This window comes from Ursus arctos, unplaced genomic scaffold, assembly GCF_023065955.2.
Source record: "Ursus arctos isolate Adak ecotype North America unplaced genomic scaffold, UrsArc2.0 scaffold_15, whole genome shotgun sequence".
In the NCBI taxonomy this organism is placed as follows: Eukaryota; Metazoa; Chordata; class Mammalia; order Carnivora; family Ursidae; genus Ursus; species Ursus arctos.
This window is the reverse complement of record NW_026622819.1, coordinates 59583093-59597567: the sequence shown is the minus strand read 5'-3', so window position 1 is coordinate 59597567 and position 14475 is coordinate 59583093. Positions and strand designations below refer to the sequence as shown.

General features: G+C 53.8%; 1 protein-coding gene across 4 annotated transcripts in view; it reads right to left on the bottom strand.

Annotated features, from left to right (window-relative positions):
* ERGIC1 (endoplasmic reticulum-golgi intermediate compartment 1) overlaps positions 1–14475 on the bottom strand; it is a 101954-nt gene that overhangs the window by 27749 nt on the left and 59730 nt on the right. For 3 of the 4 annotated variants that reach the window (XM_026510976.4, XM_026510977.4, XM_057312328.1), the window contains exons 4-5: positions 8209–8303; positions 4196–4320 (exon numbers count right to left, since the gene is read on the bottom strand). In XM_026510976.4, the coding sequence (XP_026366761.1) occupies positions 4196–4320; positions 8209–8303 (220 nt within the window). The remainder of the gene's footprint in view (positions 1–4195; positions 4321–8208; positions 8304–14475) is intronic. The other variant, XM_057312329.1, reaches the window with a different exon arrangement.

Below are 14475 nucleotides of genomic sequence, written 5' to 3'. Positions count from 1 at the left end.
GAGTGGGGGTCTCCACTCCCTGCAAAGGGACAACGGCAGAGGGTGGCCTGAGCGGTGACCTGGAGTGAATGGACACAAGTGGTCATAGTTCACATGACCAAGACGCTGGCAAGGAGGAGCAACAAGGGGACAGGGGACGCAGGGGGAGAGCAGGGGCCCGGAGCCAGGCTGCCCAGGTTCAAATTCCACTTAACTCCTTGTGCCTCAGTCTCCTCAGCGCTGTTACAAGGACTAACTAGGTAATCTGGGAAAGGGCCAGGTAGGAACCCAACAGGTGGCAGCCACAGGCGAGGGCTGGCGTGACACTTTCCTAGAATCCCCGGCCCTCCCCGACCAGAGAAGACCCGTTTCTTGAACAACATCCGTGCACATTCTACGAGCACACTTGCACCCGGGTGACAGTGGGTGCCGGCTGGTGAAATCATGGGCGCTCCCACTGACAGGAGACAGGGCAGGCCAGGGAAGGGGCAGCGCCGCGAGTCCCCGTTTCCACGGTGTTAAGTGCTTTGTATTTTAATTTGCTCATGTCTTACAACCTGTGAGGGCAGTACTAGGATCTCCATTTTACAGATGAGGACACTGAGGCTCAGAGGGGCTCAACTGCCCAGAGACATTCCGTCAGCGAGCACTGTAGCCAGGCTTCTCAAGCACAGGTCTGTCTGACCCCAAAAAGCAAGCCCCCCTCCCCCAGAGCCAGCCGGGGCCCCGCCACAGCCTGTCTGAGGGGAGCTGACTGCCGCCTTGGGCATGTTTGCGGAGGGGAGGAGGCGGTGCTGCTGGGCTATCTCCTGGGTGGGGGTCCTGCTTCTCCGGTGTCCACCCCAGGCCGGGGCACAAATATTTAAGCCGGGTGATCATACCCCAAGGTGAGGCCCCCACAACTGGGAGCTGTGTGCGTGTCTGTTCATCCTCAGCCGTCACCCCTCGGACGGGCCTTCGCTTACGCCCGTCTCCGTGGGGTTCCTCCGTGATCCTCCGCCATAGCACCCCCTTCATTCTCTTCACAGCCGCTTCATCGAGACTACACACTCGCTGGAGTGTTCAGCTGTGGTTGGCGACCACCCCGTAGCCGACCACAGTGCCGCCGAGGTCAGGGACCGTGGCTGTTTCCTTCAGCACCGCGTCCCAGTGCCCGGCGTGGAGCCCGGCACGCCGCGACGTGCAATAGCGAGATGCATGAATCAATCAGCAAGGGGTGGGGGACGACGGTCAAAAGAAGTCAAGCAGCGAAGTGCACGGTAGCAACACAGGAGGCAGAATGGAGGAGGCGGTCAGAGGAAGGGGGAGGAGGGACTCCGGAGGGACCCTCATCGACGAGGTCTGTGGACGAGCAGCAGTTCTCCAGGTGCATAGTTGTGGGCAGAGCCAGAGCCCGGGCCTACCGCCAATTCACCCATCTCCCTGTGAGCGCAGACCCCACCGTCGCCTCTCCAAGGCCACCCCGCCACTGCCGCCCGGACCCTGTGCCGTCTGCACTTCCCAAAGCGCTGGTGGTGCAGCAGCCCTGTTCTCTCCCATGTCATGGGCTTTCCCTGCAGCTCCCGGGTCGGTGAGCCACCCCGCCCACGCAGCACCAGCCTTCCTCCTTGATGGATGTTCTCTTCTAGATTCTAGGGCCCGCCTAGGCCTGGTTCCCTCCTACCTGCCTGGCTGCCCCTTCTCCTACCTTTCGTCACCCCCTCATCTCCCTGCTCCTCAACTCTGGAGTGTACCAGAAATCAGTCCTCAAACCACATTTGCATCAAGACCCTGGGTTTCTAGGGTGCCTGGGTGGCTCGGTCGTTAAGCATCTGCTTTCGCCTCAGGTCATGATCCCAGGGTCCTGGTATTGAGCTCCATGCGGGGGCTCTCTGCTCAGCGGGGAGTCTGCTTCTCCCTCTCCCTCCCCCCTGCTTGTGTGCTCTCTCACTCTGACTCTCTTTCTCAGAATAAATTAAATCTTAAAAAAAAAAAAGACCTTGGGTTCTTATATTTTGGTGCCATGGACCCTTTGCCACCATCTTCTATTCACTGATGACTCCCATATTCACATTCCAGCTCAGAACACTCTCTTGAACCCCAGAAACACACCTCCAATTTAACATCTCTGGGGGGATCACAAATGAAACACGTCCAGAACTGAACTACGGTTTCCCAGCCCCATCATTTACAGAATCCATGTTCACCCAAACTTCTATATCTAGAAAATGGGACCTCCTGGTAGTCCAGACAAAAATGAAGAGGTTGCTTTGATTCCACTCTTGCCCTCACCACGCACCTCCAACTGATCAGTAAGCTTGTTGACTCCACATCCCTAATTTGGCCACTTCTCTCCAATTCTGCTGCACAACCATGGACCATGACCTCTGCTCTTGGCCCCCTCCACTGGGCTCCCCTACAGCTGTCATGGTGAGCTTTCTGAAGTTTTGCTGTCCAACAGAACTTTCTCTGATGATAAAAATGTTATTTAGCACTAATATGGTAGCCACTAGTCTCTCTTAATAAAGTCCTTGAAATGTGACTAGTAAGACTGAAAGACTGAATTTTTCGTTTTATTTAATTTTAAGGAATTTCAATTTAAATAGCCCCACATGGCTAATGGCTACCACATTGGACAGTATAGTTCTAAACCATAAATCTGATTGCATTGCTTCCCTGCTTAAAACTCAAACGGCTTCCCATCACCACTGCCATAAAATCTGAATCACGGAGCAGAGCACCGACCTCGTGACTTAGTTTAACTTAAACTGTGGCACAAGTGACATCCTCTGCTTTCGCACTCCAGGGAGCCCTGAGCTCTCATGGAAGAAGGCCACTCTGCCAGAAAGAACACACATGGAAGCCATGTGGAGAGGAGAGGCCCTGAGATTACACGGGAGAGAGACAGGTCCAGTCACACCAGTGGCCCAGCCCAGCCCAGCCTTGCAGCCATCCACAGGAACTGTGGGAAGGGAGGGCATGTGCCAGCTGCCAATGGGATATGGGTCCAGGGTGGCTAGAGCCTCTGACTTTGAAAAGCCCAAAATCTCGACTCCCAATCTTTAGATATTGGCTCTGACGTGTTTGAATGCTGTGCAGGACAAACATAACCTGTCTCTGGGCTGGGTGTGGCCAGTGGGTTCGCAATGTCTGATTCAGATGTCAGGGACCAGAGGCAGGGTGTTCTGACAGAGGCTACAAGAGGGCAAGCAGAAGCCAGGAGTGAGCAATGGCTCAGTCTGGCTGGGACTGGGGAAGGGGAGCTATGGAACAAGGGAGATAGCTGTGTGATCTTGGGCAAGACACTCAACCTCTCTGGGTCTCAGCTTCCTCATCTGTAACATGATGCCACCTCACGGGGTTCTTGAGAGGCTCCCCTGTGATAATACGTAAGAAGAGCTGAAAAGGGAGCAACCTCTGCTGGTTCCCACCGGGGTTCCCCGGCGCTCCCAAATGCACTCTGCTCACATCCTTGAGCCAGGAGCTCAAGTTCCTGGTTCTAGCAACAAAACAACAGTAATGCCCGAGTGGTCCTTTGGGGCCTACCAGGTACTTTCAAACCACCCCACTCTCCCCCCTTCCCCTGCTTTCTTCCTCATCACAGCGCCTACCACCCCCCAAAATGCTTCTCAGTTAGTATATTTTCTGTCTCCCCCTCCAGCACAGAAGCTCCGCCAGCACGGGAACTCTGCCCATTTATTCTACCAATTCCAGTCCCTTCCATCTATTCTGGGCAGCCCCAGAGCCAGAAGCCCACCCTAGAATACAGAAGGTGTCCCATCAAAGTTTTTTGGGTGAATGTGTAATAGCTCATTTCATCCTCATACAAACTTTGTGAACCGGGTGGTATCATTCTATCACGACCATCATCACATCCTCCCCCTACAGATGGCTAAGATGGGAGCAGTGACTTGGAGGGTGCTGGGTGGCCAAGAGGGGTAGAGCTGGGACGCACACTCAGGACCGTAAATCCCATGGTCTTCTCATCACCTGATGTCTTCCCTGTCGGGAAGAAGAGTAGCCCCTTCCTCAACTAGCCAGCAGGGGCTCCACGCCTCGGGGAACCTGGAACCCCCACCCAGATTCACAGCAGGAAACTCCGGGCACCCTGATACTTGTTAGGCTCTGGCTGGAGGGGGGCCAAGGGAGCACAGAGCTCTACCATCCAGTTTCTGGGGAGGAAAGGGACTGAAGGGACAGGGAGCGGGTCAAAGGGGCCCATGCAGGGTCTCCATACCTTGTTGATGCTGAACTGCCCCTCAAAGCGGCAGCCGGCCCCGTTGTTCAGCGGGATCTTCATCGAATTGTCGATGTGCCCCACCTCATGCCTGCCCATCTCATCCTGTATGTCGAGCCCGACCACTGCAGGGGACAAGGAGAGGAGAGAGTCACAAACATATGCCCAGAGCAGAGGGGGTGGGGCCAGCCCTCTCCTCCCTGGACCCCCACTCCCGTCCACTCCACGCCCCCATCTGCTCCAGGGACAGGCGGGCCCCAGGCCCTCTAGGCGCTCACAGTCTGGGGCCCAGAGCCCACAGAGGAGGCGGCGAAGGTGATGGCCAGACTAAAAGGGAGCAAGCCTACAAGGTCCCGTCCCTGCCACTGCCTGAGGCTACAAAGAAAGAAGAAAAGAGCTGCGGGAGGTAGCAGCTAACGGGGCCAGGGATGGCGGATTGTGGGCTGCCAGGGTGAGGGCTCTGCTCAGTGCAAGGCCACAGGGAGAAGCAGAGCGTCGGGTTCAAAGGCTGTCTGAAGCCTGGCCCTGCCTTTTACCAGCTGTGCAATCCTGGCCCAGGCACAGAGCCCCTCGATGCCTATTTCTTTCTCTGGAAAATGGGGGTGATAATAGACCTTCCTTGGAGAATTACGTGGATCAAATAACGGATGTGTAGAAAATGCTTAGAACAGGGTCTGGCACACAGTACACGGCACGTGCCTCATGAATGGCGGCACTCAGTGTGTCTCAGTCTCAGGATTCGTTGGGCGAACAGGTCCAGGCAGTCATTCACTTGCTTCCCTCATCATTCATTCGTTCACACCTTCTTTTACCAAATGCCTATTCCTGCAGGTCCTGCCCTCCTGGAACTCACGCACTTTTCCGGGTTCCTCAGTACACCAAATGGGAAACCTGGGGCCTGGGAGTCCTGGTCCTTGACTCCAATGTGACTCTCCACCTGTGGCTCAGCTTCCCCATCTGTAAAATGGGCAGGCCCACACCAACTGCATTCCCCGAGATGGTCTAAGTGGCATGGGTCTATAAACTATGAAAATGCAGAAAATTCCCTAAAAGAAGCCCTGGAAAGGAGGTTGCAACACAGAGGAAGAACAGCTGGAAGCAATTTTATGTGAGCCAACCCTGAAAAGGAAAAATGGGAACAATCCTATTCCTCCGTGGGGATGGGGAAGTGAGTGACGGCCCATCCACAGAAGGAAATATGATGCATTTAAAATGACGCCCGCGGGTCTATAGTATGTGGGAAATGCTGATGCCGTAATGTTTGATTTAAAAGAAATGCAAACGGGTCCCTGTTTGACTCAGCACCTCCACCCCTAGGAGCCCGTTCTCCAGATGCACACATGTCCAGACATGTGTGCAAGCCTGCTCTGGACAAGTTTATTTGAAACTGTGACCCCTGCAGGCAGCCCAGCTGCCTGTCAACAGGGGCTGGTCAACGGAATACCCCCTCCGAATGCTCTGCAGCGGGCACACGGACGGAGCGAAATCCACATGTGGGGCGCGGCGGCTCAGAGCAGGCCAGTGACTAAGAGCTTGGGATCTGGGGCTGCCACTTTCTGTGGTTCCTGGCTCCGCCCCTTCCCGGCTGTGGGACCTTGAGCAAGTTACCTAACCTTCCTGTCCCTCAGTCTCCTCCCCTACCCTAAGCTTGCGAGGATTAAAAAAAATTAAAACAGCACTCACTATGTGCTGGACACTCCTCTAAGTGCTTTTTATATAAGAATGCACCATCTGAGATTCCCTGTGGGGAAGATATTATCAAACCCATTCTATACTGGGGAACACGAAGGCACAGAGAGGTTAAGTAACTTGCCTAAGATCGCACAGCTAAGAAACAATGGAGCTTGGACTGGAACCCATAGAGTTTCAATCCAGAGGCCACACCCTTTGGCCACTCGGCTAGAGCACCTCTCCTCTTCATGCACTAACACAGCCAAAGAAGTCAGGACAGAGCCTGGATTGGAGTAGGAGTGGAATAAATGGCAGCTGGGCTATCATCTTACTAATATTATGAGTAATGTAAGAACAGCTCCGAGATATTAGCGGAAAAAAAACAAGAAACCCCAGAAAGGTCTCATGCAGTTGAGTCCCAATTATGTAAAAAGAAAAAAACCAAAAACCAAAAAACATCTCCACCTAAACATGATATGTGTTTGCAGACAGAGACAGACAGACACGCAGACACACAGACACAGAGGGGTGGGGAAGGAGTCCCAACTCTTAGCAGAAGCTTCCTCTGGTGTGGATAGCCCCCCAGGGAACATGTATTTCTTTTACTTTTTTCTTTATATATTTTTGCATTTTGAACATGATTTTTTGAGTAAAAAATATACTCCTGTATTAGTTCACAATATTACTTTTTAAACCAGGATATGAAATTGCACACGCAGCAGATCCCAGCCGTGTTTAGAAATGCACAGAAAGGAAGGCCAACAGGATGGGATGCGTCAAATGTCAAGAGATGCTAGCACGGGGGTGGGATTATGGATTTCTTCTCTCTGCTGCTCCGATTTTCCAAAGGTACAATGATGAGCGTGCATTTTTTTTCTTTAATAAAAATGTGAAGTTCTTTTAAAGAGAAGCCAGGGTGCAGAGCTCAAGCGGGAGCTGCCCGGGTACAGGTTATGGCCCTGCAGAGCGGCAGGGCGTGGTGGGCTGATGAAGCCTGAAGCCTGAGGTTGCCCGGCCCCTCCTGGGCCACGGCCCATCACTGGGACAGAGCCGGGAACCACATCCCTTCCCTCCCCTGCCCCACTCATCCCAGTCCTCTGGCCTGACTAAGAATTTCCTTGTTCCAGAGACACGACCAACTCCTGAATGAGAAGCTGCCAGATGAATTATTTTTCTAAAAGAAAGAGAAAAAATAAAAATAAAACTGACCTATTTCAACAGGTTCCCTGGCTCAGGGCCCACTGTGAATTCAAAATTGTGATGTAATTCTCACCAAAAGCAGTAACAGAACTGAATCTCTCCCTATCTCTGCCCGCAGACACACCCGATGTTCTGTCCTTCAGGAGGAAGGGAGTGGGTGGGAGAACGGCCCGCAGAAGGTTACGTGCCAGGCTGGGGCAAAGGGACACTAAAACCCCAGGCCAGGAGGGGACACCCAGTCTACTTGATAAGTTTAGGAACCAGCTCATCAGATCCTCCCAGAAACCTCAGGCAACAAACGGCACTAAACCCATTTTTACAGATGAGGAAACAGGCTCAGAGAGGTCACACCTTCGCCAGGGTCACACAATCTTAGTGGGCAAAAGAGCCAGATTCTGACTCCAAACCAGACTTCCAGTGAGTTTTGTTTTATACTAGTAATTCATTCTCCCAGTTAAAACAAGTGCAACAAACAAACAAGAGTATGAAGTAAAAAACCAAGTTTCCTGCTAGCTGCTAACACCTCAGAGTGGCATCCTTCTCCAGGTGATGGCTCTTGGCTGGTGGGAGGTCTCCTTGCCTCGAGATGCTCGAGAGGTTATGTGACCCCCCCCACCCCTCCCCCGCACATCGCCCTGCATGCAGCCTTTAGCCAGGGATATGGGTAATAATAGCCCGGCCCCCTGCTACTGGGTAGGACAAACTGTGGCATATGCCACGGCTCCCCATGAAATCAGGCTGTGATTAGATCTCCCCTGAACTTACATCTCTGCTTGTCCTCTTGCATTCCCCACACCCTTCCAGTTCCTCCCGAGGAACTCCTCCTCACTTGCAGAAAATCTCAGACTCTGCCTCTTGGGAACCTGACCTGAGAGACAGCCCCCAACACACCAACGTGGCTACTCTCCAGAGGTAATCCCTGTTAAGTAATTTCATGGGCTCTGTATTCCAGAAAACCTCCAAATGCATGCATGGTTGATCACATTTCCCCCCCAAAAAAGAGTAAGGAGAATCTTAGGCTACCTGCTGTTTGCAGCTGGCCCTGTTTGCTGACTCGTCCTGGTCATCTCGTCATTTCTGCACACCCAGCTCTGCCTAACAGAGGGGTCTTGCTGGAGCAGAGGGCTGTCGGGAATACTCACATTCGCAGTGCAAATTGGGTAAACTGATGTTCAGGCTGACGTCAATTTTGCCCCCACTGTCCTTGTCCGGGTCATCAACGTAGAGCTCATTCACGCTAAGGGAGACAAGTACAGAAGCCTTTGTTGAGATGGGGCACCCATCCCAGCTGCAGGGGCCAGCCAGGGGCCATTTCCCTTGGTGACCACTGCTCAAATAACTAGAACTCTCATCTCGGGGAAGCGAGTGCCTGCTCAGGCACGGGGGCTCAGGGCTCCCACCTGGAGGGCCCTCTCCAAATGCTGGCCTTGGGAGGGAGGGAGGGAGGGAGGGAGGGAGGGAGGGAGGGAGGTGGGGGTGATAAGGGCATGGCGTTCAGAGTCAGACACATTCAAGTTCTAATCCTGGCTCTGCTACTTTCTATGTGAACTCAGTAGGTAACTTCACCTCTGTGAACCCGTCTATTAAATGGGATACAACCACTCGCTATTAATGGGGTGTCTGAACACTTGAGAAATGGGACTCTCACTAGGCATCAGGGCCTGGCACCACCAGGCACATGGTACCTTACTCCTACTCTCTTGAGCCCCCTCCCACTCAACTGGGAAAGGGGGACTCCCCGGGTGGTCATCCTCGGTGTCCAGCGCCCACAAAGCCCTGGGGCACGCACCAGGTCAGAGACACGACTAGACTGACAGTGTTCTGTGGCTGCTGCAGCAAATTATCAGAAAGCTGGGGGCTGAGAACAACACACACTTATTATGCTGCACTTCTGGAGGTCAGAAGTGGAACATGGGTCTGCAGGGCCGTGCTCCTTCTGGAGGCTCCAGGGCAGAATCCTTCATCTTGCTTTTCCGAGTCTCTAGAGGCTATCGAGGCCCACGGCCCCTCCTCCACGTCAAACCCAGGACAGCCACACAGCATCTTTGCTCCTCTCTGACTTCCTAGCTCCCTCTTGTAGCAACTCTGTCATTGCACTTTGCCCACCGGAAAACCCAGGGTCATCTCCCTAGCTCAAGATGCTCGACGGAGTCCCATTTATACAAGTCCTTTGGCCACGTCAGGTGACACATTCACAGGTCTCAGGGATGGGGATGTGGGTGTCTTTGTGTGTGGGGGCAGGGGGCTCCAGGGACAGCCATGCCACCTTGCTATCCAGGACAAGGGCGCCACACTGGGATCCGTCAGCACCATGAATTTACGCCCCAAATACTTTGGGAGTGCCTACTACCTGTCAGGCATTCGAGGCAATGGGTAACCAGTCAGACGTGATCTCTGCCTTCCTCAACCTTACAGGCCCTGCTCGGTCCTAAATAGATACCTTCCACCAGTTATGATGGCTGCTCTGCTGGAAAGCTGTGGGGTGCCACGGGAGGGACGAACAGGGCCACCGACCTCTGAGGAGAGTGGGCCAGAAGGACTTCTCTGAGGAGATGGGAGTTGAAGCTCAAAGGACGAGGCTGTCCCAGCAAAGAGGGAGGGGAATCCCTGGGACAGAGTGTGCAGAGGCCTGGCAGTGGCGGATTTGGGGAACAGAGTGGTACCCCATGGTTGCAGAGCAGAGGGAAGTGGGCTGTGTGGCGCGTCTGGAGAATGGACAGGCGCTGTGTCAGGTGGGCTCGGAGGCCGCAGTAAGGCCTTTCATCCTCAGTGTAGCGGCACGGCCAGGCTTACACCTTAACAGGCTGCCTCTGGCTGCTGCAAGGAAGACGGACGGGAGGGGCCACTGGCACTGGGGAGACCACATGGGAAGCTGATGCATGGTGGTGAGAGATGGCGCCCTGGATTGGGTGTGTGTGTGGGGGGTGGACGGACAGGAGGGAGGGACAGAAGATATGGTGTGCCAGAGCAGGGAGGACTCGCTGCTGGGTGGGGCGTGGGGGTGGCTCGATGGAGGCATATAGGCAGCCTGCCACGTTCTTTCTGGAACCATCTGTTGGACTGGAAGCCCCTGGAAAAAAAGCAGTGGGGAGGAAAAGGTACCGAGTTCCATGTGGCTGTGCTGAGCTCGAAGTGTCTTGGAGACATCCCCGAGGAGCTGCTGAGTGGACACTGGATGGCCGTGTCTGAAGCCCATGTCTGATTCCCAGGGCACTCCCCGTGGGGAGAAGGAACCGAATGTAAAGGCTTGGCCTAGCAAACAGCTACGGGGGCAGCTTGAGGTGGCCGGGCTGGGGCTATTGTGAACATTAACCAGAGTCCTGTCCACAGGCTGTAGGATAAAGGCTTGCAGCTCGAAGCAGTTCGACTCCCAGAAAGCCTTGGAAAGAGCTGCATCTTTGGGAAAGAACGCGTGGGCCACTGCAAGGCATCTGGCTTTCACTCAGACCCTGTCTTTATGCTCCTAGCACCTAATGTGCTGTCTGATGCTCAGTTAACAAAGAGTGGGCTCAAAAAGTCACCTGGGGCTTGTTTCCTTGTGGGAGTCATAAAGATGTTCCTGAGGACAAAAGAGTGACAGGTTGTTGGGCCTCCAGCCCATTAAACCGGGAAAGTCCCAATTGGGCCTATGTGCATTCACATTATCCCATCTGTTCCTGTGAAATGTCCTGATTCACATTTTAGAACCAGGAAACTGAGGCTCAGAGAGGGTGAGTCCCATCTCCAAGGTCACACAGCAGGAAATGGCAGAGCTAAAATCCCAACCCAGGTCTGCTTTCTGCCTGAGCCCCAGGCTTTTCAGGGCTCACACCATCTCCCTTGCTCTCGCTCTCAACATCTAGGGTCAAGGGCGAAAACAGGGTGGGAGGGCTGGCTCTCTGTGGCTACACACAGGGTGTGGGGAGGGAAGATAGGGGCCTGTGCTTGGCAGGCTCATAGCGTTGGCCTCTATCAGGGAACCAAAAGAACAAATGAGCCAGTGGGAGAGAAGCAAGCAGGAGCACAGGGGGCATGCCGGAGGATGGCTATCTCCACAGCCAAATTCTCCTCCTCAGCCTTCAGCGCCCAATTTCTACCCCAGCCTTGCTTTGCAAATCCAAAGGTTGTTGAGTGATGAGATTGCTGGGTGATTAACAGAACATCACCATCCAGAGAAGACCCTGGCTTCCCTTCTCGGGCTTCCCTTCCCAAACAAGCTTCCTTGAAGCTACTCACTTTTCCCACCCGGGAGGTGGGGCCTCAGCACGTCACTGAGGGATTGTGGGATGATGTCATCCCCTGGCACTCCTCTGGAGGTGACCTCAGTGCAGGGAGAGGTGAATCCCAGGTGTGGCACCAAGGTGAGCTCACCCTCGAGGCCCCAGGGGGCCTCTCCCAGCCCGCGGAGCCCAGGCTCCCTGGTGCCACCTGGAATAAAGAAGCTGAGGTGCTCGGGAGAGGTGGAAAGCCTGCCTACTGGCCTGCGGAGCTCGGGCCAGTCTGGTTATGTAAGACTAGAACTGGCTGCTCCCAGGTGCCTTCCTGAAGGGCCCCGGGCTGCTAGATACACGCAGTTCAGTCACCTGCACCACCTACCCAACGAGGCCCAGACCTTCCGAATGCAAGGCAGATGTTCCGGGGCTGTTGGCTTCCTGCTACCCCTAGCCAGCGCTGCAAGCCTGCCCACAGCCAGCCACCCGCAGATGCCTGCCAAGGCTAGCTAATGTTAACAGCTGGGGTTGAACGGATTTTCTTTTTTTAAGATTTATTTATTTATTTAAGGGGAGGGAGGGGCAAAGGGAGAGAGAAACTCAAGCAGACTCCCTGAGTGTGGAGCCTGACGTGGGGCTCGATCCCACAACCCTGAGATCATGACCTGACCCAAAATCAACTGCCGGATGCTTAACCGACTGAGCCAGCCAGTGCCCCTGGGGCTGAACCGATTTTAGAAGGTGAATGGACAGTCAGGAATCAGCCCATCTGGAGAGGCAATAAAAGCTTTTTGTCGATTTACTGCTGTCTCGGGACCCATGGGCCTGATTCCTCCTGTCACTAGCAAGGGTGATGAGAAGACCCATGGGGCAGTGGCAGACAGATATGGGTTTACCTCCTGGCTCTGCCGCTAAGAAGCTAGGGGACGTGGGACAAGTTGCTTCACTGAGCCTTGGTTTCCTTAACGGTAAAACCGAGAAAGCTTTCTGTGAAGTCTGAAGACAGGCAAAATTAATCTCTGGCAATAAAAGTCACAAGAGTGGTGGTGGTGGGAGATGCTGACTGGGAGGGGGCACAAAGGAAGCTTCCAGGCGGTGGAAAGGTGTTGTCTTGATGGGGTGATGGTGACATGGGTGTAAGCACAGGCAAGCATTCATCAAGTCTCACCTTTAAGGTCTGTGCACTTTGCGGTCTCTAAGTTACATACACCTCTCAAAAAGAAAACCAGGAGAGAGGAGAGGGAGAAAGAAGAGAGAAAGAACAAAAAAGAAAAAGGGGTCAGGGTTCAGGCTACTTCCCAGGGCTGTGAGCAGTAAAGCTGCAGGCTGCCCCAGGACAGGCGTGTGTACGTTACTCACTTCTCTGTGGGCCCTGTGCGGGCCTTTCTTGGTAAAGAGCATAGAGAATCATGGTGAAGTCCAGCCTCTCAGGGTTCAAGTCCTGGCTCTGCCACCTTCTAGCTGATTGACTTTATGCAAGTGGCTTTGCCTCCACCGGCCCCAGTTCTCCCAGATGTACACCAGGGACAGTCACGGACAGAGGACAATCTTAGTCAAACATAAATGCTAGGTAAGAAAGCGTCCCCTACCTTTATTGTTCTTACAAACACCCATGTTTACTGAGTTGGTAAGAGCAGGTATCCACCTCACAGCACCGTGGTAAGGACTGTGCTGAGGGGCCATCAGCTGGTGTATTAAATCGAGAACACGTCGATGATGACCAGCTGAACGAGGGAGCACAGGCCACCCACACCGTGTTGCCAGGTAGCTCCCTCAGCATCCGAGCTCCCACTCTGGGGAAGTGAAACCCACAGGGTCGTTTTGATTGAAGGCCCAGTTTCAATACACCCACACAAAGGAAGCAAGAGTCCCAAGACTTAGTACTTACAGATCCCCGGAGTGGGGGTGTGCATGCCATGGGCCAGGGGGAGGGCAGGAGCGAGCAGGAGATAGAGAGCTGGGTAGCACGCACTTATTACTCGTAAGATGATCGGGGCAGGGGTCACCAACTCTCCTCCTGCCTTAATTCTTAAGTAGTCATTTGAAAAGGTGCCCTGGGGAAAATAAAAGCGGGAACTCATGGCGGGAATCCTCAACTCAAAAGTCCTTATCTCAGCGTCCAGACTCTGAGGGTGAGTAAGGTTATCACACTGTAAGATGCCTAGGCAGCAACCCAGAAAAACCAAGTTTGTTCTCCTCAAAGGTTGCTTTTCTCGTCACAAGGATTAACGTGTTCAGGGACGGAAAGTGCTTCACAGCCCCTGGTATAGTCTAAGGCCCATATAAAAAGTGGCTTTGCTTATAACTAATCAAAGAAGATATTCCAGTTCTGGGCACCCAGCGGTGCCCAGCACTACGCCAGGGCCTTTCACATGTGGTGTCTCATTTAATAGGCACAGCAAGACAACGTCTAGTAGGGTAACTGTTTTCTTTCCACAAGGATGAAACCGGGCCTGGAGGAAGACAGATACAAGCCATGGGAACCCACAGCCATGCTCCTTCTGTTGCATTAAACTGGATGGGACAAGGAATCAGGGAAAAACTGCGAGGCAAGTGTCCCCAGGCAGACCGTGACACAGGTGTCATCAGCTTTCTGATAACCTTCAGAAGCCCACCTCATCTCCTCCCATGGCCCAAATACCCACAGGGCACAGAGGTATATAGGGTCCATTCCCTCTGTGCCCCACGAGCCTCCCTCGGTCACCTCCATCTGCCACACCCTGGTGGGCTGCCACATCTGACTCCCCAACCGACTGGGACAGGGGCTCCCCGAGCCAGGAGCGCAGAGCACGAGATCACAACCCCTGCAGAATGAATAGGGGAGGTAACCAACATGTGCCGGTGGAGGAGAGGGGGGCGCATTCCAGTTGGGGGACACCACACAGCGTCCGGGAGTTGGCTGGCTTGCATGGGGGTCAGTGAGCGGTGGCCATGTAGGGAGAGAAAGAGAGGGACTGGGGGGGTGTATGGGTTGGGGGAGTGTAGGTGGAATGTAACCAAGGGCCCTGAAATTCTAGGCTGAGGCGTGAGTCCGATGACATCTACGGAAAACAATTTTATTTGCTTTTAGAAGAGCACTTGAATAGTTCAGATTCCTGCCCAAAGTCGCTGACTTCCGTGCTTAATAATTTGATTTAATGGAAACTTACACAGCAGTGAGGCCCACAGAAGGGCCTGGGCTAGAAGGAGAGGGATGTACGTTATGTAAGCAAACTCTCT